The sequence below is a fragment of the Stegostoma tigrinum genome, chromosome 2 (genome assembly GCF_030684315.1).
Source record: "Stegostoma tigrinum isolate sSteTig4 chromosome 2, sSteTig4.hap1, whole genome shotgun sequence".
NCBI lineage: Eukaryota > Metazoa > Chordata > Chondrichthyes > Orectolobiformes > Stegostomatidae > Stegostoma > Stegostoma tigrinum.
Window position 1 is genome coordinate 143,539,512 of NC_081355.1, and position 26,749 is coordinate 143,566,260.

The following is a 26,749-nucleotide window of genomic DNA, read 5'->3' on the forward strand; positions in this document are numbered from 1 at the left end:
TCTGGTGATTACTGACAGAGATGCAAAGCCTTAAAGTATCAATAGTAAGAAACACTAGTCTTACATAAAAAGATGATCTATTGCAAGATATTAATAAGTATAATTGCAGTCAGTTAGGCATAATTCTTATTCACTGCAAGAAAACTGTATTTAAACAGAATCTGAGTCCACACTTTTAGACAGAACTTGTGGTTAGCCAGTCTCCATAAAACTCACATTCACTAACTTCAGGCTTCCCATATTTATTCAATCAATTCACACATTATTAACCCATAACTAACATATTCTTTGTCTATTCCCTCCATGTGTCCCTAGCAAACCTTATCATGATCTGGAGATCTCAAGCAGCTTACCTCTCAGCCTTCTCTTTAAAGATGCCCCTGAGCTTTTTAATCTCACTACTCCTGTATTGTAGTTGCAAATCTTTCTGCACTTTCACTTTGTTTACAAAATAGCAGAGTACGGTCTCTACAAATGTAAGAGACTACATTCTGCCATATTATAATCAAAATGAAGCATAAGACCTCCATGTTTGAGAGTAAAGGCTGGTAATTATTGTTGGTGATAAGAGTAGACAGTCATGTTTCATCCGAAACGTCAACCTTCCTGCTCCTTTGATGCTGCTTGGCCTGCTGTGTTCATCCAGCTCTACACCTTGTTATCTCAATCATGTTTGTAAGACGTGTGCCTGATACTTATTTCGCGAAAGGAGTGAAGTGGTTTAACATTCACACTAAGATGGTGAGCAGAGGAAGTCTTACCTAATCTAAAAATAAAGAATATTATTAAACAATTAGAGTTAAGAGCAATTTCTAGCCACACATGCTGATTTTGCTCATCTTCCTTCACCCAATCATCAATAGTTTGAAGCAAATAAATAAGATAGAAGGCAAGGAGATGGTGAAACTAGAACCAGAGGGCCTGGCCTCAAAATAAGGGGTAAGCAGATCTAGGATTGAGTTGATAGAGAACTTCTTCACTCAAAGGGTCGTGAATCTGTGGAATTCCTTGCCCAATGAAGCAGTTGAGGCTGTCAGTTGTTCAAAGTCAATCAACTTTTGATTCCAAATGCCTTAATCACGAAACAGAGAGCCAGCTCAAAAGAAAAAGAAGCACATACCGCTCTCTAGATTCCTGTCTCATGGGACACATTGCCCCATGTGCTCAAAGATCAGCACGTCAAAGATCCATGGTAGAAACACACAACCCTGGCATCATTCACATACTGAGGGACATCCAATGATGTTGAAGGTTTTTCTCATGTAAAGAATGATGTAGAACACAGATTACAAGGCCTGAACTAAGTTATAGTTACAAGAGGAAATTAATGCACCATAGAATGTCTCAGAAAAAGAAAATGCAAAAAATTCGCAACTGAAGGTTGAAATAGTTCACGCAGGGTAAGAACAGCACTGTCTAATGATTGCTGTATCATCTTGATGCAGGAATTGCATTTGAAGCCTGTGCAAGCAAAGCAAAGTTCTTTGTCCTTGAATTTCATTTTATGGATGTCAAGGATTCCATCACTTGCCTCAAAGTGTCACGAGCACATGCGAAAGAGCTCAGAGCTTAAAATAGAAATGTCTTTTCCCCACTGTGTCTCATGTCAGCACTCATCAGAAAGGCATCGACTGAAGACAGGCAGGAGGTTGGAATTAGAAAGGTGGCAAGCTCAAGGATGTTCTTGGAAGAGGGTCAACTTGTTCATACCATTTTGAATCACAATCAGCAAATCATAGGGCATTGAAATAAATGGCTAAATCAGCACAGCATCACTCATGAGGTTCAGTTTGGAGAGACAGAGAATGCACAGTTGAACAATACAGAGTGTGAATTAACAGAATATGCACATCTCAAAGACACCATCCTAAAGATTCTTTCAATGCATACAGATTCTCAGGTTCAAGTTACCATACTATGTAAAATGAAACTTTGAACTCTAGTTTATGCATAATCCCTCAGCCAGGCTATTAAACAATTTCTCTATTGCATTTTAGCTCCAATCAGAGATTAAATTATTCAAAACATTAACATGCATTGAGATAAGTATTTGATTTACTTGATACTGCTGAAAAGTTAGTGGTGACAAATATAACTAAGGAATTGGAATAAATTTGCTTCATGGAGCAATGTTGAATCTTTTTGATTATACCATTACAGGTTCGGAATGCTCTAACCAAAAACTTCGCGATCAACTGTTTTTCAGATAAAAGGTACTTTCCATTTTTGGGTCCACTATTCTATTCAAGTCTGTCTGGGTCCTTTGAAAGAAAACGTGCTAAACCTGAACAGACACTTTTTTGATTAAAGGTGTTACATTGGCAGTTTTCCAGTCCTCTGAGACTTTTCACAAATCTAAAGATTGATGGAAGATTATGACCAGTGCATCTATTTTCTCAGTAGCTACTTATCATAGAGTCAGACAGCATGGAAACAGACCCTTTGGTCCAACCAGTCTATGCTGATCATAATTCCAAACTAAACTATTCCGAGCTGCCTGCATTTGTTCTTATTCATGTACTTAACTAAATGTCTTTTAAAAGTTGTAACTGTATCCACATCCACCATGTCCTCTGGAAGTTCATTACACATACAGACCACTCTCTGTGTAAAAAAAGTCCCCTGCATGTCTTTTCTAAATCTTTCTCCTCTCATCTTAAAAACATGCTATATGAACAAATGACTGCAGATGCTGGAATCTGTATTGAAAACAACAAATGTTGGAGATCACAGCAGATCAGGCAGCATCCATGGAGGAAGAGCAAGCTAATGTTTTGAGTCTAGATGAGTCTTATAGAACATTGAATATTACAGCACAGTACAGGCCCTTCGGCCCTCAATGTTGTGCCGACCTGTCATTACCAATCTGAAGCCCATCTAACCTACACTATTCCATGTACGTCCATATGCTTATCCAATGACGACTTAAATGTACCTAAAGTTGGCGAATCTTCTACCATTGCAGGCAAAGCATTCCATTCTCTTACTACTCTCTGAGTAAAGAAACTACCTCTGACATCTGTCCTATAACTTTCACCCCTCAATTTAAAGCTACGCCCCTTCGTTCTCGCCATCACCATCCTAGGAAAAAGGCTCTCCCTATCCACCCTATCTAACCCTCTGATTATTTTATATGTCTCAATTAAGTCACCTCTCAACCTTCTTCTCTTGAACGAAAACAGCCTCAAGTTCCTCAGCCTTTCCTCGTAAGACCTTCCCTCCATACCAGTACCACTTCATCACAGCTGAAGTGAAATGTGAAGGAAGCAGCATTTATGCCCTAGTTAGTGGGCGGTGGTGGTGTGTGCATAGTTCAGATTAAGTGATCAGAATGGGAGAGTGGCAGAATGATGGCATGTCTGACTGCCAGACTTGAAAGAACAGACAGTCCCACTGAGATGCGGGGACTGGAGAGAGAACATGGTGACAGAGAATGCAACAAGTAAAGCTAAAAGATCGGGAAGTAATGGGAATTGCTCCACAGTTTAAGGGTGCAGAACCTAGTATTAAGTCCAGAAGGAGGGATTGAGGGGAAGGGACATGTTAGGGCTAGTAAATTGGAAAGAAAGGACAGGCAGAGACAGGCAAATGAACACAATGGTATTGATGGTGTGAAGTGTGTTTATTTCAAGCAGGGAGTATTTTTTGTAAGACAGATGAGTTTAGAGTCTGGATCTGTACATGGGATTATGACGTTGTGGCTATTACAGAGACTGCCTGGTCAACATTCCAGGGTTTCATCGTTTTAGGGGAGATAGAGATGAAGGTAAAAAATGTATGGCATTACCAATTAGGGAGAATGTTACAGCTGCAGACAGAGAGGCCGTGCTGGACGGCTCATCCACTGAGGCAATATGGGTAGAGCTCAAAAATAAGATGGGTGCAGTCACTCTGATAGGAATATACTACGTGCTTCCCAATAACCACCGAGAGATTGAGGAACAAATATGTAGGCAGATTATGGAAAGGTGCAATAAAAACAGAGTTATCATCGTGGGTGACTTTAATTTCCCCAATATGGACTGTGACTCCCTTAGAGCAAGAGGTTTAGATGGGGCAGAACTTGTGAAGTACATCCAAGAAGGTTTCTTGAAACAGTAACTGGATAGTCCAACCAGAGGAGGGGCCATACTGAACCTTTTATTGGCTAATGGGCCTGGCCAGGTGTCTGACCTTGTAGTGGGAGAGCATTTAGGTAATAGTAATCACAACTAATTAAGTTTTAACGTTGCTATGAATAAGGATAAGTCAAGACCCTTGTGGGAAGGTACTAAATTGGGGAGGACAAGTTATGTCACTGTTAGGCAGGAGCTAGGGAGTGTTAATTGGGAGGAGCTGTTATCGGACAAGTCCACATTTGACATGTGGAATTGTTTAAAGACCTTCTGGGAAGAGTTCAGAGCCAGCATGTTCCAGTAAAGAGGGAGGAGCAGGACGGCAAGGTAAGGGATCCTTGTTGTTGAGCTTGAACTGTCCAAAAGTAATTAGGAGTTTAATCATATGAATGTGGGTCTGGAGTAACATGTAGCCCAATCGAGCTAAAGAATTCCTTCCCCCAGGATAGTAGCCAACTAGAATGGGTTTTTATAATAATAATTGACACTGGTGACATGGTCACTGATTTTCTTCTAAATTTTAAAAGAAGTATTTTTTAATGAATTCAAATTTCACCATCTGCCATGATGAGATTTGAACACACATACTCAAAATTTTAGCCAGGAGTCTGGATAACATGTCTAGTGACAATGACCACTATATCACTAGACCACTATTGCCTTTGGGCAATTAAGGATAGGCAATAAATACCAGCCTAGCTGGTGATGCCTCACTGCATGAATGAATAATAGAAAAAAAACCACACTTCCCGTCATAATGATGCTGACCCTGCCAGCTTCCAGGATGTTAATTATGGCTGGGCTCAGAGGTATATCTTCACCATGGGTCTGAGCAGTCTCCTGGCCTCTGGTAGTATCAGAGGCCATCAGATTTATCTTGCTCCAGCAACTATAGGCTTGTGCCAGTGATGTGCCCTCCAGACTGTGAACCAGAATCTACTCGAGTAAAAGAACCCACCCAGGTCTCAGCCAATTGAACATGCAGCAGCTTCACAGTCAACAGCTCCCACGTTGATGGATGGATGCCTTGCCAGTGTGTCCTCTGACATATCAAAAGCTTCATCCTCAGAGATATATGGACAGAAGAGCCACAGGGTCTGCTTCTGTTTGGTGGTCTGTCGACTATTTATGCCAGCGGAAGAGAGCTAAACTCAATGGCGAGGAAATACCATGCCTAATGAGAGGAATGTCTGAAAGTCGTCACAGTACTGGGAACAGTAAGCAACAATGCTGCTCACTGGCTTCTCCCATGTCAAGCTCCCCAACGACGCAAGACTAGACTTGCGCCTCACCTGGCATCTGGACTGTACCTTCGTCAAAAGCAGTCAGAACCCAGAACTCAGGAGGGGCTCTGCCAGTCTGGTTGTGTGCCAACCTGTCCTCAATGAGAGAAACAGAAGAGAAGAGACAGTGACAATAATGTGGGTCTGGAGTCACATGGTGAGCAGGACATGTCAGGGTGTCACATGGGATTTCCTAGAAGGACATTAGTGAAACAGATAGGGCTGTTATAACAATCGACAATGGTTACATGGTTGTCATTGAGTCATCCCAGGTTTTCACTCAATTGTCTTTATATTTTCATGGAATTTTGCTTGCAGTTGGATTGAGCTGAAGGGTGGAAGCTCACGTGAGTGACCTCACCAGGAGCCATGGCAGACATGATGCCATCCAAGATGACCATCTCCATAGTTCAACTCCAGAATGGAAAATCTTGGCCTGCATGTTTGATGCTGAGGAGAATGTTGGAGTTTCTGGCTTCAGTGATGTTAGCTCTTAAAACCTTACGGCAGCTAGGTGCAGAAGGAACGTGCAGATGGCACCATCAAATGCATAGGCGTTTCTTGCGAGACAGTAAGCAAATGTTTACCACTGTGTACCAATTAACACACAGCTGCAAAACTGCGTCAATGCACTAATGATGAATTAATGTTTAATCAAGGAAGGAAAAGACATGGCATTTTAAGTTTATGCAAGAATTTGGGGCATGCCACTTTTATGCTGTCACTCATGCTGTCCTCAAACTTATTTTTTTCAAATGTCTGCAGCACATCTCAAAAACGTGGGATTTAATCTGGTACAGACGTGGGTCTGACATCTATTATTGGAAAGCAGTTATTGAAGATTTTTGCGTAAGAATTATCTTGTCTCTCAGCCACTGTTTACTTTGATGATGCTGAATACAGCACGCAATGCGAAACAATTTGAGCCTCAGAGTGGTTTGTGTGCTTTTTATTTTCGTAACACTGTCATAAAATAATGCATTAATGTGGCAACAGAATCTTGCCAAAGCACTGATTCAATATTGCTAGAGATGTAACTGTGCTGTGAGCTGCTCTTCCCCCATTGTTATGTTGCAACCTGAAATTGCAGACAACATTGCCCTTTGTGTCAGTATTAGAATGGGTTTTTTGAAGATCAACAACAAAGTGCAAGAACTTGTAAACCGTGTAAGGTTCAATGCAGACAAGTGCGTGGTGAAAACAAAAAACTGCTGGAAATCACAGCGGTCAGGTAGCATCCATGGAGAGATAACAAGCTAACGTTTCGAGTCTGGAAAAGTTTTCATCAGAGCGGGTGCATATTCCATCATCTGCAGTATTTTGCTCCTACTATGCATGTGAGGATGGGCTTTGAGCACTGAAAGGCAATATAAAATGAGGGATGCAATTCTAAAGGGAGTGCAGGAGCAGACAGCCCTGAGTTGTATATGTGTACAGATCATTGAAGATGGAGAGAGGTGCAGAGCGAAGTACATGAAGCACTGTATGCCCCAGGCTTTATTAACAGGACACAGAGTACAAGAATAAGGAGTTGATGTTGAACTTGCACAGGACACTTACAGTCACAGAGTTACACAGCACAGAAACAGGCCCCTCAGTTCAACTCACCCATGCTGACCAGATATCCTGAACCAATCAGGTCCTATGTCCCAGTATTTGGCCCATATCCCTTTAAAACCCCTGCTATTCATATACGCATCCAGATGCCTTTAAATGTTGTAACTGTACCAGTCTTCCTCTGGCAGCTCATTCTGTGCACACACCACCCTCTGTGTGAAATGTTGCCCCTTAAGACCCTTTTATATCTTTCCCCTCTCACCTGAAACCTATGCCCTCCAGTTTTGGGCTCACCTACCCTGAGAAAAAGACCTTAAATATTCAATAAAAACCGAAAGAACTGTGGATCTGTAAATCAGGAACAAAACCGAAGTTGCTGGAAAAGCCCATCAGGTCTGGGCATCGTCTGTGAGGAAAAAAAATCAGAGTTAATGTTTTGGCTCCAGTGGCCCTTCCTCAGAACTGATGGTAGCTGGAAAAGGTTGGTTTATGTGCAGAGAATAGGGAAGGGGATGGGGTAGGGAGGAAACTATAGGATAAAGGATACAGCCCAAAGAGAGGAAGAGTCACCAGACCTGAAACATTGACTCTGTTTTTTCCTTCACAGATGCTGCCAGCCCTGCTGAGCTTTTCCAACAATTTTGATTTTGTTGTGAGAGAAAAAAGCAGTTGGATAGTCAAAGGAGTTGAAAACAGTCTGGGTGGGAGGGTGAATAGCTGTTATTGTGGACTGTTAGTGACGAACAACAGCGGGTGTGTAATAGCAGGTTGTGTGATATCAAGGCCTGGTGTCTGAGGTGGGGGCTGGGACATGGGAGAGTTTAGGCCCTAAAATTATTGAACTCAATATTGAGTCCTGAGGGTTGTAGGGTCCCGAAGAGGAAAATGAGGTGTTATTCTTCCAGCTTGTGTTAAGCTTTGACAGAACCCTGCAGTCAGCCAGAGTCAGAGAAGTTGGCCAGGGAGCAGGGTGGTGTGTTAAAGTGGCAGGAAACAGGTAGCTCAGGGTCTTTTTGGCGAGCAGAATGTGGATGTTCCACGAAGTGGTCACCCAGTCTGCGCTTTGTCTCCCCAGTGTAGAGGGGACCGCATTGTGAGAAGTGAATGCAGTAGACTAGATTCTGGGAAGTACAGGTGAATAGTTGCTCCCCCTGGAAGGTATATTTGGGCCCTTTGATGTTGGGGAGGGAGGAGGTAAACGGGCCGGTGTTGCACCTTCACCTGTTTTAGGCGAAGGTGCCGTGGAACTCTGGGGGGGTGTTGGGAGTGAAGGAATTGTGGACCAGGGTGTTCTGGAGGGAATGGTTCCTGTGGAAGACAGACAAGGGAGGGGAGGGGAATATGTGTCCGGTGGTGGTATCTCACTGGATGTAGCAGAAATGGCATTTGTTGATCTTCTGGATGTGGGTGCCGAAGGGACGGTAGGTAAGGACAAAGGAAACCCAATCGCTGTTGCAGGAAGGAAGAAGGGGTGAGGGTGGAAGTGCAGGAGATGAGCCAGACCCAGCTGAGAGCCCTGTCAAAAATGGTGCTGGGGAATCCTCTGCTGAGGTAGAAGGTCGAAGGTCAGATCAGATCCAAGCTGTGTAGTCCTGCCAGATCCAGTCATGACTGGTGATGGACAATTTAATGAGTCAGCCCAGCACATCAAAGCAAATGGTAAGGATGAAGCTTTCACAGCAATCAGAAGTGCAGTATGGATGATCCATGTTGGCCCCCTCCAGTGGTCCCCTGCAATACAGATACCAGTCTTCAGCCAATTCGATTCACTCTACGTGATAGCAAGAAATGGTTGAAGATACTGGATACTGAAAAGGCTACAGGCCCTGACAATATTCTGGCAATAGTACTGAAGCCTTGTGCTCCAGAACTTGCCGCTCCCCTCGCCAAGCTGTTGAAGTACAGTTACAACAGTGGTATCTACCCGACAATGTGGAAAATTGCTTAAGTACATCAGAAGCAGGACAAATCCGACCAAGAGAATTACTGTCCCATTAGTCTACACTCAACCATCAGTACAGTGATTGAAGATGGCATCAACAGTGCTAGCAAGCAGCACCAGCTCAGGAATAACCTGCAGGGTGACGCCCAGTTTGGGTTCCTCCAGGGCCACTCAGCTCTTGACTTCATCACAGCCTTCGGTCAAACATGGACAAAAGAGTTGAATTCCAGAGGTGAGGTGAGAGTGACAGCCCTTGACCTCAAGACTGCATTTAACCAAGAGCGGCATCAAGGTGCCTGAGACAAACTGGAATCAATGGCTATCAGGATGGTTGGAGTCATACCTCACATACTGGAAGATGATTGTGGTCGCTGAAGGTCAGTCACCTTGGCTCAAGGACATCTCTGCAGGGGTTCCTAGGGGTAGTGTCTTAGGCACAACAATCCTCAGCTGCCTCATCAATGATCTTTGCTCCATCATAAGATCAGAAGTGAGGATGTTCACCAATGATACAGGTCAGAGGCTAGGAATACTAGTAAATAATTCATCTCCTGACTCCCCGAAGCCTGTCCACCATCTACAAGGCACAAGTCAGGAGTGTGATGGAACACTCCCCACTTGCCTGGATTTGTGCAGCTCCAACAACACTAAAGAAGCTTGACACCATCCAGGACAAAGCAGCCTGCTTGATGGGCACTACATCCACAAGCATCTCCTCCCTTTACCATAGATGCTCAGTAGCAGCTGTGTGTACTATCGACAAGAGGCCCTGCAGAAATTCACCAAATTCACCAGACATCACCTTCCAAACCCACAATCACTTCCATCTAGAAGGATAAGGGCAGCAGATATAAGGTAACACTACCACCTTCAAGTTCCCTTCCAAGCCACTCAACATCCTGACTTGGAAATATATTGGGGATAACAAAGTGTGAAGCGGGATGAACACAGCAGGCCAAGCATCATCTTAGGAGCACAAAAGCTGACGTTTCTGGCCGAGACCCTTCATCAGAAAATGGAGACGGGGAGAGGATTCTGAACTAAATAGGGAGGGGGGGAGGTGGATCAAAGATGGATAGAGGAGAAGATAGGTGGCGAGGAGACAAACAAGTTAAAGAGGTGGGGATGGAGCCAGTAGAGGTGAGTATAGGTGGGAAGGTAGGGAGGCGATAGGTCAGTCCAGGAATGTCGGACAGGTCAAGGGGGCGGGATGAGGTTAGTAGGTATAAATGGGGGTGTGGCTTGAGGTAGGAGGAGGGGATAGGTGAGAGGAAGAACAGGTTAACGAGACGGGGATGAGCTGGGCTGGTTTTGGGATGCGGTGGGGGAAGGGGAGATTTTGAAGCTCGTGAAATCCACATTGATACCATTGGGCTGCAGGGTTCCCAAGCGGAATATGAGTTGCTGATTCTGCAACCTTCAGGTGGCATCGTTGTGGCACTGCAGGAGGCCCAGGTAGGACATGTCATCTGAGGAATGGGAGGGGGAGTTGAAATGGTTCGCGACTGGGAGGTGCAGTTGTTTACTGCGATCCGAGTGTAGGTGTTCTGCAAAGTGGTCCACAAGCCTCCGCTTGGTTTCTCCAATGTACAGGAAGCCACACCGGGTACAATGGATGCAGTATACCACATTGGCAGATGAACATCTGCTTGATGTGGCAAGTCTATTGGGGCCTGGGATCGGGATGAGGGAGGAGGTGTGGGGGTAAGTGTAGCACTTCCTGCGGTTGCAGGGGAAGGTGCCGGGTGTGGTGGGGTTGGAGGGCAGTGTGGGGCGGACAAGGGTGTCATGGAGAGAGTGGTCTCTCCGGAAGGCAGACAAGGGTGGGGATGGAAAAATGTCTTTAGTGGTGGAGTCAGATTGCAGATGGCGGAAGTGTCGGAGGATGATGCGTTGTATCCGGAGGTTGGTGAGGTGGTGTGTGAGGACGAGGGGGATTCTCTTTTGGCAGTTATTGCGGGGGCGGGGTGTGAGAAATGTTACAGGAAATGCGGGAGACACGGTTGAGGGCGTTCTCAGCCACTGCGGTGGGGGGAAAGTTGCGGTCCTTGGAAATCGAGGACATCTGAGACTCTTTTGGCGGTTATTGCAGGGTTGAGGTTTTCTCTTGGAAATATATTGCTGTTCGTTCATTGTTGTGGGGCCAAAATCCTGGAATTCCTCCTCTATTGGCATTGTGGCCTACCCACAGCAGGAGGACTGCAGCGGTTCAGGCAGGCAGCTCACCCCCACCTTCTCAAGGCAAATACAGATGGGCAAAATAGTGCTGGCCAGCCAGGGGCAACCACACCACAAAACGAATCTATAAAAAATAGTTTAACAACATCTTTCCTATAGCAGCCAGACAAGAATTGAATGCAGTATTTTAAAACTGGCCTCTCCAATGCCCTGTACAGCCACAACATGACGTCCCAACTCCGAGGCTCAATGCAATGACCAATGAAGACAAGCACTTTCTTCACCACCCTGTCAACCTGTGACTTTACTTTCAAGGATCTAGACACCTGCACCCCTGGGTCCCTTTGTTCAGAACACTCCCAAGGCCCTACTATTAACTGCATAATGATTTGCCTTATCAGCAGCTTACATTTACCTAAATTAAACTCCATCTGCTCACCCTCGGCCATTGGCTGATTTGATAAAGGTCCCATTGTACTCTGAGGTAACCTTGTCTCTGTTCTCAACACCACCAAATGTAGTGTCATCTACAAACTTACTAACCATACCTCCTATATTCACATCCAACTCATTTATATAAATGACAACAGGCAGTGGATCCAGCATCAGTGGCACACTGCTGATCACAGGCCTCCAGTCTGAAAAAAAACCCTCTACCCCGACCCTCTGTCTCCTACCTTCAAGCCGATTTTGCATCCAATTGGCTAGCTCCCCCTCAAGCCCATGTGCTCTAACCTTGGTAAACAATCAACCATGTAGCTCTCTGATGAAGGGTCTAGGCCCGAAACCTCAGCTTTTGTGCTCCTGAGATGCTGCTTGGCCTGCTGTGTTCATCCAGCCTCACATTTTATTATCTTGGAATTCTCCAGCATCTGCAGTTCCCATTATCTCTGATACTATTTTAACCTCACTGCGAAGCCTCTTCCAGGGATGCCTAACCATGTAGAAACTTGTCATTCACTTTCCTGAAGCCCTTATAGACAACGCCTACTGCTCTGTCTTCACTAATCGTCTTTGTCAACTTTTCAAAAAACTCACTCAAGTGAGTGAGATACAATTTCTCAAGCACAAAACCATGTTGACTCGCCCTAACCAGCCCCTGCCTTTCCGAATGCATGTAAACTTTGTCCTTCAGAATCCCTTCCAACAACTTCCTCACCATCGACATCAGTGTTCAATGTTTTATCGTTTTTTAGCTTTTCTTTATGATTTTTTTTCAATCGTGGCACCATGAGAGCCAGCTTTCAGTCTTCCGGCACTTCACCTGCAGCTATTGATGATACAGATATCTCAGCAAGAGGCTCAGTAATCTCTTCCAAGCTTCGCACAATGTTCTGTGATACACCTGATCAGGGCTCTGGGATTTCTCCACCTTTATGCATTTTAAAACCTCCAGCACTTCCTCTTCTGTAAAATAGACACTTTTCAAGCTATTACCATTTATTTCCCCAAATTCTCTAGCTTTCATACCCTTCTCCACAGTAAATACAGACACAAAATACTCGTTTAGTGTCTCACCCAACTCCTGTGGTTCCACACATATACGGCCTTGTTGACCTTTAAGGGGCCTTATTGTCTCCCTAGTTACGCTTTTACCCTTAATGGATTTGTAGGATCTTTTTGCATTCTCCTTAAGCCAATTTACCAAAGAGAGCTCATGTTCCATTTTTGCTCTCTTGACTTCCCTCGAAGGTAAACTTCTATGGCCCTTATACTCCTCTTGGGATTCACTCCATCCCAGCTGTACTTACCTGATTTATGCATCCTTCCTTTTCTTGACCAGAGTCTCAATTTCCTTTGTCATCTAGCATTCCCTACACCATCCAGCCTCACCATTCCCTACACCATCCAGCCTCACCATTCACCCTAACAGGAACACACTGTCTCTGGACTTTCGTTATCTTATCTTTAAAGGCTTCCCAATTTCCAGCTGCCTCTTTACCTGCAAACATCTGCGCCCCCCCCCAATCAACTTTAGAAAGTTCTTGCCTAATACCATCAAAACTGACCTTACTCCAATTCAGGACGTTATACTTCTGATCAGAGCAAGTTAAATCTCAGCTGGAATATTGTGAGCAGTTGTGGATATCACATTATCAGAAAGATGCAAATGCATTGGAAAGAGTGCAGAACCTATTTATTAGCATGGGTCCATGTTTGCGAAACCTCAACCATGAGGATAGACTTAAGAAGTTGGGACTAGAGAGAAAAAGACACAGACAAGATCCGTTGAGGTTTCCAAAATTGTCAATGGCTGGAAGGAGCAGATACTGTGCATCTGTTTCCATTGTAAAAGAAACAAGAATGAGAGAATTCCAAGATAATAAAATGTGAGGCTGAATGAACACAGCAGGCCAAGCAGCATCTCAGGAGCACAAAAGCTGACGTTTCGGGCCTAGACCCTTCATCAGAGAGGGGGATGGGGAGAGGGAACTGGAATAAATAGGGAGAGAGGGGGAGGCGGACCGAAGATGGAGAGTAAAGAAGATAGGTGGAGAGAGTATAGGTGGGGAGGTAGGGAGGGGATAGGTCAGTCCAGGGAAGACAGACAGGTCAAGGAGGTGGGATGAGGTTAGTAGGTAGATGGGGGTGCGGCTTGGGGTGGGAGGAAGGGATGGGTGAGAGGAAGAACCGGTTAGGGAGGCAGAGACAGGTTGGACTGGTTTTGGGATTCAGCGGGTGGGGGGGAAGAGCTGGGCTGGTTGTGTGGTGCAGTGGGGGGAGGGGACGAACTGGGCTGGTTTAGGGATGCAGTAGGGGAAGGGGAGATTTTGAAACTGGTGAAGTCCACATTGATACTATATGGCTGCAGGGTTCCCAGGCGGAATATGAGTTGCTGTTCCTGCAACCTTCGGGTGGCATCATTGTGACACTGCAGGAGGCCCATGATGGACATGTCATCTAGAGAATGGGAGGGGGAGTGGAAAAGGTTTGCGACTGGGAGGTGCAGTTGTTTGTTGCGAACTGAGCGGAGGTGTTCTGCAAAGCGGTCCCCAAGCCTCCGCTTGGTTTCCCCAATGTAGAGGAAGCCACACCGGGTACAGTGGATGCAGTATACCACATTGGCAGATGTGCAGGTGAACCTCTGCTTAATGTGGAATGTCATCTTGGGGCCTGGGATAGGGGTGAGGGAGGAGGTGTGGGGGCAAGTGTAGCATTTCCTGCAGTTGCAAGGGAAGGTGCCGGGTGTGGTGGGGTTGGAGGGCAGTGTGGAGCCAACAAGGGAGTCACGGAGAGTGTGGTCTCTCCGGAAAGCAGACAGGGGTGGGGATGGAAAAATGTCTTGGGTGGTGGGGTCGGATTGTAAATGGCGGAAGTGTCGGAGGATGATGCGTTGTATCCGGAGGTTGGTAGGGTGGTGTGTGAGAACGAGGGGGATCCTCTTAGGGCGGTTGTGGCGGGGGCGGGGTGTGAGGGATGTGTTGCGGGAAATACGGGAGACGCGGTCAAGGGCGTTCTCGGTCACTGTGGGGGGAAAGTTGCGGTCCTTAAAGAACTTGGACATCTGGGATGTGCGGGAGTGGAATGTCTTATCGTGGGAGCAGATGCGGCGGAGGCGGAGGAATTGGGAATAGGGGATGGAATTTTTGTAGGAGGGTGGGTGGGAGGAGGTGTATTCTAGGTAGCTGTGGGGAGTCGGTGGTCTTGAAATGGACATCAGTTACAAGCTGGTTGCCTGAGATGGAGACTGAGAGGTCCAGGAAGGTGAGGGATGTGAATGAGAGAGCATAGCTTTACAAGTGATCTGCAAATGAAGCAAAAAATGTTTTTCACACAGTGGGTTGTTCGGGTATGGTGTGTATTGGTTGGAAATTTGGTGGAGGCAGGTTCAATTGAGACATTCCAGAGGGACATTGGATTGTTATTTCAATTAAAATGGTGCTCAGCAATATGGTGAAAAGGCAGAAAACAAACACAAGATAATAGAGCTAGTGCAAGCATGATGGACCAAATGGCCATTTTTGTGAAGTGCTTTTGCAAACAAAAATCACAGCTAACAGAAATTTCAGCCAAAACCTACAAATTTCCTTATCTGGCAGCAAACTGGGGTGGGAGCCAGCATTAATCCAGTGATGGCAATTATGCCTCTGAATCGGAAGGTTCTGAGTTCAAACCCATGTCTGGTAACTTGAACACAAAATTTACACTAGCATTCCAGTGAAGTGCAATGGGAGTGCAGGCCCCAGTGATGTCTTTCAAACGAGAGATTGAACTGGGGCAATCTGACCTCTCAAGAGGCTGTACAAGGCTCTGTAGCATTTTCTCCTTATTCCCTAGCTAAGTGTTAACACCTGAAACAGAATACTGGGACTTTGTCTCATCGCTGCTTGTGGGACTTTGTGATGCACAACTGCTGGAGGTCCTGTGTTCTCAGAAATACTGACAATTCATCATATCACAAATCAAGAACATTAGCCAGAGATGCTCAAGATCCTGTAAAGAGGAAGAAAAAGAGAGAAAGTTGCACCAATTGTCTGTAGTCACGTTGCAAATGCATTCAAAACAAAATTCTGCTTGGCTCAGCGGTAACACATTTATAAAATTCTGTGGGTCCTGAGCCTATTTCAGGAGTCGAGCAAACAATGTAGCTATTAAAGGAGTAATGAGACATTAAACCAGTGTCCTGCCCATTTGTTCGGGGCCCTGTGACACTATTCAAAGAGCAGCAGGGAAGCTCAGTTGAGCCCTCACCTAGTCTAAACTGGTCCGATGAAGGGTCCAGGCCCGAAACGTCAGCTTTTGTGCTCCTGAGATGCTGCTTGGCCTGCTGTGTTCATCCAGCCTCATATTTTATTATCTTGGTCACTGCTGTGTGTGTGTTGACAATGGCAACACTTAGAACATACATAGAACATACAACATCGAACAGTATAGCAGAGTACAGGCCCTTTGGCCCACCATGTTGCGCTGACCTATTATCTCAGTAAGATCAAACTACCCTGCATACCCTACATTTTACTATCCTCCATATCCCTATCCAAGAGTCGCTTAAAAGTCTCGAAAGTATCTGACTCCACTACCACTGCCGGCAGCGCATTCCACACACCCACCAATCTCTGCTTAAATAACCTACATCTCCCCTAAACCTTTCTCCAATCACCTTAAAATTATGCATCCTCGTAACAGTCATTTCCGCCCTGAGAAAAAGTCTCTGGCTACCCAGTCTATCGATGTCTCTCATCATCTTGTAAACTTCTATCAAGTTACCTCTCATCCTTCTTCACTTCAATGGAAAAAGCCCTAGCTCCCTCAACCTTTCCTCATAAGACCTGCCCTCCAGTCCAGGCAGCATCCTGGTAAATCTCCTCTGCACCCTCTCTGAAGTTTCCACATCCCTTCTATAACGAGGTGACCAGAGCGGAACACAATATTCCAAGTGTGATCTAACCTGGGTTTTATAGAGCTGCAGCATAACCTTGTGGCTCTTAAACTCAATTCCACTGCTAATGAAGGTCAACACACCATATACCTTCTTAACACCCCCAATCAACTTGTGTGGCAACTTTGAGGGATCTACAGATGTGGACCCCAAGATCCTTCTGTTCCTCACACTGCTGAGAATCCTGCCATTAATCCTATATTCTGCTTTCAAATTCTACCTTCCAAAATGAATCACTTCATACTTTTCTGGGTTGAATTCCATCTGCCACTTCTTTGCCCAGCTCTGCATACTGAATATGTCCTGTCGCAACCTACAACAGCTCCACACTATCCACAACTCCATCAACCTCATGTCATCGGCAAACTTACTAACCCACCCTTCCACTTCCTCATTCAAGTCATTTATAAAAATCACAAAGAGCAGAGGTTCCAAAACAAATCCCTGCGCACACTACTGGTCACAGACTGATACTTTCCATCTACTACCATCCTCCGTCTTCTATTGGACAGCCAGTTTTGTATCCAGTCCATCAAATTTCCCCAAATCCCATGCCTCCTTACTTTCTGATTGAGCCTACCATGTGGAAATTTATCAAATGCCTTGCTAAAATTCATATGCACCACATCCACTGCTCTACCTTCATCACGAAATGATTCATGGAGCCTGGGAGTCACATATATTGGAAACAGACCCTTCTGTGCAACCCGTCCATGCCGACCATAATCCCAAACTAAACTAGCCCCACTTCGAGTCATACAGTCATAGAAAAATACAGCACAGAAACAGATCCTTCAGTCCAATTCGTCCATGCAGATCAGATATCGTAGATAAATCTGGTCCCATTTGCAAGCATTTGACCCACACCCTTCTCAACTTTTCCTCTTCATGTACTCATCCAAACATCTTTTTAATGTTGGAACTGCACCTGAATCCACCACTTGGGCTGGCAGTTCATTCCACATACAAATGACTGTCTGCGTGAAAATGTTGCCCCTCAGGTCCCTTTTAAATTCTTCTCCTCTCACCTTAAAAATTTGCTCCCTACTTTTGAACTACCCTAGGGGAAAGGATGCTTTTCACTTTATCAGTGCCGTTCATGATTTTATAGAATCCCTACAGTGTGGAAGCAGACTATTCAGCCCATCAAGTCCAACCAACCATCTGAAGAGACAGATTTCTTTCCCTGAAGGGATTCAATGAACCAGATAGATTTTTATGACAATGATTACACGGCTGTCAGCAATCTAGCTTTTTAAATTCTAGATATTTATTGAATTTAAATTTCACCATCTGCCATTCAAACCCACGTCCACAGAATATTGGAACAAAAACAGAGACTGTTGGAGAAACTCAGCAGATCTGGCAGCATCTGTAAAGAGAAAATTACAGCCCAGCAAGGTGAGTGCATTCTGACGTAGAGTGACTGGGCTTAAAATATTAACTCGATTTTACTGTCGACCAATGCTGCCAGACCTGAGGCATTTCTCTAGCACTCTCTGTTTTTATTCTAGATTATCAGCATCTACGTTTCTTTGTGTGTATTTGGAAGAACAATAGGCGGGAGTTCTGGAATACTGAGCCAGGACAGCATCGATTCAAGAGGCAGTTCAGAACCACCTAGTCCAGGGCAATCTTACCAATTTTTATAGATGCACCATCGAAAGAATCCTATCTGGAAGTATCATAGCATAGTTTGCCAACTCGTCTTCCCAAGATTGTAAGAATCATGAACACAGCCCAGTTCTTCACGGAAACCAGCCTTCTATCCATTGATTCCATCTAGACTCCCCACTGTTTTAGGAAGGCAACCAAATAATCAAAGACTCCTCCACCCAGTTATACTCTCTTCCACCCTCTTCCATCAGGCAGAAGATATAAAAGATATAAAAGATTCAAGAATAGCTTCTTCCCTGCTGTTATTAGACTTCTAAGTGGACCCTCAAATTTTAAATTTAATGTTGATCTGGCTCTTTGTGCACCTTCTCTGCAGCTGTAACAGTGTAATCTTTGCTCTGTTCTATTACCCTGAGGCATTTTGTTTGGTATGATCTGCCTGTACTGCATGCAGAACAATTTTTTTCACTGTTCTCAGGCACATGTGCCAATAGGAAATCAGATCAAATCAAAACAATTCAGGATGGGCCACAAATATTGGTCAGCAATTCCCACATCCCACAAATGAATTTTAAAACAGGCTTGTGTACTCCTCCCAATCTGGCCATTTAAGCTCACGTAAACGATGAGTGGCCCAACATTTTGGTTCCAAACTGTTAGCTTCTTGCTGAGAAATTAAATAATGAAGTTACTTACGTTCGGTGAGGAGGATAACTGAGGTAACAATCAGCGAGCAGATAACCAGGATAACGAGAAGTGCGATTGCTATCCCTTTCCAGTTTCTCTGCGGAGGGTTACTCCCCACTAGCTCCTAACAAAGGAAAAAATATAATCAATGAATGATAAAAGAGAAACACAGGGGATGGGCACATTAGAAATGTGGAGCTTATTCAAGGAAAAGCTCCTGTGTGTCCTAGATAAGTATGTACCTGTCAGGCAGGGAGGAAGCTGTAGAGCGCGGGAGCTGTGGTTTACGAAGGAGGTGGAATCTCTGGCCAAGAGGAAGAAGAAGGCTTATGTTAGGATGAGATGTGAAGGCTCAGTTAGGGGGCTTGAGGGCTACGAGGTAGCCAGGAAAGACCTAAAGAGAGAGAGGTCAGAAGAGCCAGGAGGAGACATGAGAAGTTGTTGGCGGATAGGATCAGGGTAAACCCTAAGGCTTTCTATAGGTATTTAAGGAATAAAAGAATGATGAAAGTAAGATTAGGCCCAATCAAGGATAGTAGTGGGAAGTTGTGTGTGGAGTCAGATGAGATAGGGGAAGTGCTAAATGAATATTTTTCAACAGTATTCACTCTAGAAAATGGCAATGTTGTCGAGGAGAATACTGAGATACAGGCTACTAGACTAGGTGGGATTGAGGTTCACAAGGAAGAGGTATTAGAAATCCTTCAGAGGGTGAAGATAGATAAGTACCCTGGGCCGGATGGGATTTATACTCGGATCCTCTGGGAAGCCAGGGAGGAGATTGCCGAGCCTTTGGCATTGATCTTTAACTCGTCATTGTCTACAGGAATAGTGCCAGATGACTGGAGGATCGCAAATGTGGTTCCCCTGTTCAAGAAGGTGAGTAGAGACAACCCTGGTAATTATAGACCAGTGAGCCTTACCTCAGTTGTTGGTAAAGTGTTAGAAAAGGTTATAAGGGATAGGATTTATAAGCATCCAGAAAAGAATAAATTGATTAGGGATAGTCAGCACGGTTTTGTGAAGGGAAGGCCGTGCCTCACAAACCTTACTGAGTTCTTTGAGAAGGTGACCAAACAGGTAGATGAGAGTAAACTAGTTGATGTGGTGTATATGGATTTCAGCAAGGCATTTGATAAGGTTCCCCACAATAGGCTATTGTACAAAATGCGGAGGAATGGAATTGTGGGAGATATAGCAGTTTGGATCGGAAATTGGCTTGCTGAAAGAAGACAGAGGGTGGTAGTTGATGGGAAATGTTCATCCTGGAGACCAGTTACTAGTGGTGTACCGCAAGGGTCGGTGTTGGGTCCACTGCTGTTTGGCATTTTTATAAATGACCTGGATGAGGGCGTAGAAGGATGGGTTAGTAAATTTGCAGACGACACTAAGGTCGGTGGAGTTGTGGATGGTGACGAAAGATGCTGTAGGTTGCAGAGAGACATAGATAAGCTGCAGGGCTGGGCTGAGAGGTGGCAAATGGAGTTTAATGCAGACAAGTGTGAGATGATGCACTTTGGTAGGAGTAACCGGAAGGCAAAGTACAGGGCTAACGGTAAGATTCTTAGTAGTGTAGATGAGCAGAGAGATCTCAGTGTCCATGTACACAGATCCTTGAAAGTTGCCATCCAGGTTGACAGGGCTGTTAAGAAGGCATACAGTGTTTTAGCTTTTATTAATAGAGGGATTGAGTTCTGGAACCAAGAGGTTATGGTGAAGCTGTGCAAAACTCTGGTGCGGCCACACTTGGAGTATTGTGTACAGTTCTGGTCACCGCATTATAAGAAGAATGTGGAAGCTTTGGAAAGGGTGCAGAGGAGATTTACTAGGATGTTGCCTGGTATGGAGGGAAGGTCTTACGAGGAAAGGCTGAGGGACTTGAGGCTGTTTTCATTAGAGAGAAGAAGGTTGAGAGGTGACTTAATTGAAACATATAAAATAATCAGAGGGTTAGATAGGGTGGATAGGGAGAGCCTTTTTCCTAGGATGGTGACGGCAAGCATGAGGGGGCATAGCTTTAAATTGAGGGGTGAAAGATATAGGACAGATGTCAGAGGTAGTTTCTTTACTCAGAGAGTAGTAAGAGAATGGAACGCTTTGCCTGCAACGGTAGTAGATTTGCCAACTTTAGGTACATTTAAGTCGTCATTGGACAAGCATATGGACGTACATGGAATAGTGTAGGTTAGATGGGCTTGAGATTGGTACGACAGGTCGGCACAACACCGAGGGCCGAAGGCCTGTACTGTGCTGTAATGTTCTCTGTTCTATGTTCTGTTACTCATATCATTCATTCAGACCAGTTGATGACATGATAAGCATTAAAATTAAAAACAGAGACAACCAGGAAAATGTATATTGGCAATCAGCAAAAACAAAGACCAGTTTTACAGTGGGTGGGGTGTAACAGCTGTTCATAGAATCCCCATAGCGCAGAAAAGACTATTCAGCCCATTGAATCTGTACCAAAGAGGAGATTCCTGCCCTATCCCATAATTCCAAGTGGCTAAACCTGCACACCCCTAGACACCATTGCATAGCCAATCCACCTAATCTTCATGCCCTTGGATTTTGGGAGGGAACCAGCGCACATAGAAGAAAACCCATGCAGACATGGGGAGAAGGCAGAAACACCACACAATCTCCCAAGGTTGGAGCTAAATCTGGGTCCCTGGCACTGTGCAGTAGCAGTGCTAACCACTGTGCCAACACACCACCCCTGTTGGCCTGACCCTTCAATGTTGGAGCCTTTTTTGTTTTAGAGATCACAAGCAGAGACCAAAGCACATGTCAGTCACCTGATATAAATAAAGTGCATCACACTAGCTAAAGGAACCTGCTAGGGTTTGATTCTTTCACTGTTCTCATGGATCCAGGAAGAACAGAAATATTCCTGCAATGATAAGAACTGTCCTCACCTCAGCCACTCATTCTCCTCCATGAGACGATGCCAACTGCCCCACATCAGGATTAGCTACAGCTTGTGGGGTATTTCTTTTGGGTGCCTAGCCAGTGGTTGCACTTCCAGTAGTTGGCATGTCATGCCTGATGGACTGTGAATTCTAATTTCCATTTCTGTTTCCAACCTATTGGTTCACAGCATACTGATCATGCAGTGCCCAGCGCCTGTGCCCAAACCTAAAACTCTGCAATACATTAAAGTTTTCCAAGCTTGGTGTAAAATATGCCACTTTGGCTGTCCTCTCTTTCCATCCTGCTCCCGCTAATTATGCCACCTCACTCTAGTTTTCTTCATCTGATGGAGATGAACAATGAGGAACTCAGCCATGGGGGATACCAATATACACACGTTCACACACACACATATACACACACACATATACACATACATACACAGACAGGCAGACAGAGACACATACACATACACACACACACACACACACACACACACACACACACACACATGCGCGCGCGCACGCACGCAGACACACACACACACACACACACACACACACACACACACACACACACACACACACACACACACACGCGCTTACACACGCACGTATGTGACCTTTCAATTGCCCAAGGTCAGTGAAGTCTCCTGTGGCATCCATTTCCCCCATGATTTTGACAACTTTATCAAATTGTACCCCCAAGCTATCTTCCTTTGGAGCTTGCCTTAATATTCAGTGTAAAATAGTACTATTTTAGCAGTCTAAATTAAATGGTCTCATTTTCCTGCTGCTTTGCTCCTGACCTTTGCTGAACTCAAACAGAATACACCAGCTGTCTCAGTTGTCTGCAGTGTCCCAAGATGTTATTATGCTTAACCCAGCTGGTGGAGTTTAATGGGAAATACAAAGTGTGAAATAACCTCCAAAGTGTGCCAGTAATGCATTTATCACACTGTTACTGTATGCTCGGCAGCTACAAAACTATATTATAACTTAAGGTGGACAGAAAGGGTCACCTTATAGAAGGAGCCATATAAGTGAATTTATATCAGTGATTGCAATCTATCAGAGACCCTTCCTGTGTGAATTAGAAATAAAGACATCTGTATTTTTCTTAAATAACAAGGCACAGAGCTGGATGAATACAGTAGGCCAAACAGCATCAGAGGGGCAGGAAAGCTGCCATTTCAGGTCTGGACCCTTCTTCAGAAATGTTCATCAAGGTGTTCATCCAGTTCTCCATCTTGTTATCTCAGATTCTCCAGCGTCCGCAGTTCCTGCTATTTCTGTATTTCACCTAATCCTTGCACGCCATTTACAGGGCCACTATTTTCTTGAATTATCTATTCGCTTGATTGACCAATTGCACCTAACAGGACAGCCAGAAGCATTTTCAATGGCATTTCATTTTTCTACTTATTTACAAGTGGAAATAAATTTGGAAAAATAAGAATTCTGGTGAATACAGTGTTGAAGTAGCCACCTCTGTTAGCTCTATTTCATCACATTTGTTCAATTGAGAAATTGAGAGGTGAGGGGTCGAGTGTCACAAGTCAGGAACACCATCTGGACTGAGGCACACGCCAGGTAAAACACATACTTGTTAACTAGGTGCCAACAAGCTTGGAGGTTTTCAACGTGAAAGGTCACAGAAACAGAGAAAGAATAAGAAATAAACCATCCTGTGATTCTCAGATTTGGTTTTAGTTCTTTCATAGGATATGAGTGACCCCAGCAATGTCAGTACTTAGTGCCCATCCCTAAGTGCCCTTGCTCTGAGTGGCAGCTACAGTTTGAGACAGTGTAAAGCGAATCAGAATTAAGTTCCTTTTTAAAACCACAAAGCGTTGTAGCAAGCTATTTTTTGAACAAAAAGCTGGAGGTTGCTTTGAGTCTGCATCTCCCTGAAGAACTTTGCTCCTGATACGTCTTGAGATGCTTTTAAGATCTCCACTTATGTTAAATTAAGCCGATAGCCTATAACTGCAATTGGAGCATTGGAACTAACAGCCAGAGCAACAGGTGTTGTTATCTCTCACATTAGTTCAGGAAATGGATTTTTTGCAGCCTCGGAGTTTGTTTTTAAAACATGCATAACAGCACGATCTGGGCAACAGATCACTACAATTTAGCAAACAAATGCTGGAGAAACTCAGCAGTTCCAGCAGTATCAGAGGAGTGAAAAGCAGAGTTACTATTTCAAGTCTATTATGATTCTTCTTTGGAAGTTCAGAGTTACCGTAAAAAGTCGAACAGGACTTGAAACAATAACACTGTTTTTCTGTCCATAGATGCAGTCAGACCTGCTCAGTTTCTGAAAGTGTTTCAGATATCCAGCACCTGTAGTGCTTTGCTTTTAACAGGTCACAAAACATGAGCTAAGCGAAGAGATAGTAAGAACTGCCGATGTTGGAGTGAGAGATACATAGTGTGGAGCTAGAGGAAGACAGCGGGCCAGGCAGCATCAGAGCAGCAGTTTCAAAATTGCTGCACCCCTGTCCTCATCCCATGACCAACCCTCCCTCTCTCCTCCGCCTCCTTGACCTGTCCCATCTTCTCTCCCACCTATCTGTCCTCCCACCTCATTTGACTAATCCTCCCCACTGCCGACCTGCACTCATCTACCACCATCCCACCTGCCTTCCCCAGCCCCATCCCTCCTCTCTCTATTTATTTCAGGGCTCCCTTATCCCTCCCCAATTCTGAAGAAGGGTCTTGGCCCCCAACGTCAGTGTTCCTGATCCTCTGATACTACGTGGCCTTCTGTGTTCCTCTAGCTCCACACTGTGTTATATATGAGCTAAGCAAAGAAGTTTGTACAGTTTATGATACTGTAGTTTACCTCACAACATCAATGCAAAGGCTCTTGACCTGCCTCGAATCAACACAGCCAGCAATGGAATGATTGTAACAGTGACAATTTATTTGTACCAATCATCCAAAGGACACCACACCCAGACCTACTGCCCTGTAAACCTGAATTTCCCATGATTAATCCACCTAGCCTGCACATCGTTGGAATGTGGGAGGAAACCACAGCAAGTACAAACCCCACACAAACAGTCGCTCAAGGGTGGAATCGAACCCAAGTCCCTTGCAGTGTGAGATAGCAGTGCTAACTACCAAGCCACTCCGCCATCCAGAATATCGTATGGCATTTAGAACACTGGAAGACGTCATTTGACCCGGTTGGTCTAAGGTGATGTTGTGGACCTCCAAACTTTGACATCGAAACAGAGCAAAAATTGGGATCAGACATTCTCAGGGAATTGCATGACAGAAATGTGGAGGTTGTTTAGGTACTGGACAGGTTCGTCCCACTGAGGCAAGGAAAGGATGGTAAAGTGAAGGAACCTTGGATGACAAGACATGCGGAACATCTAATCAAGAAGAAGCAGGGAGCTTACTTAAGATTAATGAAGCAAGGATTGGACAGGGCCAAAAGGTTTACAAGGTAGCCAGGAAGAAACTGAAGAATGGACTGAGAAGAGCTAGAAGGGGATATGAAAAAAAACCTTGGTGGGTAGGATCAAGGAAAACCCCAAGGTGTTCAATACTAATGTGAGGAACAAGAGAGTGGCCAGACTGAGGGAAGGGCCGATCCAGGATAGTGGAGGGAGCTTGTGCATGGAGCCAGAGGAGGTACGGGGGGGGGGGGGGGGGGGGCCTTAATGATTACTTTGCTTCAGTATTCACAGTGAGAGGGACCTTGATGTTTGTGAAGACAGCAGAAACAAGCAGATATGCTCAAACAGGTTGATGTTAGGAAGGAGGATATGCTAGAAATTTTGAAAAACGTGACGATAGATAAGACCAAATATCTTATCATTTTATTTTAAATAAAATGTGAGGCTGGATAAACACAGCAGGCCCAGCAGCATCTCAGGGGCACAAAAGCTGACGTTTCGGGCCAAGACCCTTCATCAGAGAGGAGGATGGGGTGAGGGTTCTGGAATAAAGAGGGGGAGGCGGACCGCAGATGGAGAGAAAAAAAGATAGGTGGAGAGGAGAGTATAGGTGGGGAGGTAGGGAGGGGATAGGTCAGTCCAGGGAAGACGGACAGGTCAAGGAGGTGGGATGAGGTTAGTAGGTAGGAGATGGAGGTGCGGCTTGGGGTGGGAGGAAGGAATGGGTGAGAGGAAGAACAGGTTAGGGAAGCAGAGACAGGTTGGACTGGTTTTGGGATGCAGTGGGTGGAGGGGAAGAGCTGCGCTGGTTGTGTGGTGCAGGTGGGAGGAGACAAACTGGTCTGGTTTTGGGATGCAGTGGGGGAAGGGGAGATTTTGAAGCTGGTGAAGTCCACATTGACACCATTGGGCTGCAGGGTTCCCAAGCGGAATATGACTTGCTGTTCCTGCAACCTTCGGGTGGCATCATTGTGGCAGTGCAGGAGGCCCATGATGGACATGTCATCTAAAGAATGGGAGGGGGAGTGGAAATGGTTTGCGACTGGGAGGTGCAGTTGTTTATTGCGAACCGAGCGGAAGTGTTCTGTAAAGCGGTCCCCAAGCCTCCGCTTGGTTTCCCCAATGTAGAGGTAGCCACACCGGGTACAATGGATACAGTATACCACATTGGCAGATGTGCAGGTGAACCTCTGCTTAATATGGAAAGTCATCTTGGGGCCTGGGATGGGGGTGAGGGAGGAGGTGTGGGGGCAAGTGTAGCATTTCCTGCGGTTGCAGGGGAAGGTGCCGGGTGTGGTGGGGTTGAAGGGCAGTGTGGAGCGAACAAGGGAGTCACGGAGAGAGTGGTCTCTCCGGAAAGCAGACAAGGGTGGGGATGGAAAAATGTCTTGGGTGGTGGGTTCGGATTGTAGATGGCGGAAGTGTCGGAGGATGATGCGTTGTATCCGGAGGTTGGAGGGGTGGTGTGTGAGAACGAGGGTTATCCTCTTTGGGCGGTTGTGGCGGGGGCAGGGTGTGAGGGATGTGTTGCGGGAAATGAGTATGGAGTTCACAGAAAGTTGGCTGTCTGGATGCCAAACTGGCTGTGCAAAAGCAGAGGAAAGTACTCAGCCTGGAGCTCAGTGACTATAGTGTTCCACAGGGATCTGTTCTGGGACCTCTGCT

The 26,749-nt window shown here is 45.2% G+C and overlaps 1 protein-coding gene across 10 annotated transcripts in view; it reads right to left on the reverse strand.

The window, feature by feature from the left end:
• Positions 1-26,749, reverse strand: part of dpp6a (dipeptidyl-peptidase 6a) — a 1,430,988-nt gene that overhangs the window by 511,213 nt on the left and 893,026 nt on the right. For all 10 annotated transcript variants that reach the window (XM_059639738.1, XM_059639748.1, XM_059639745.1 and 7 more), the window contains one exon: positions 18,769-18,883. In XM_059639738.1, coding sequence (XP_059495721.1) covers positions 18,769-18,883 — 115 coding nt within the window. The remainder of the gene's footprint in view (positions 1-18,768; positions 18,884-26,749) is intronic.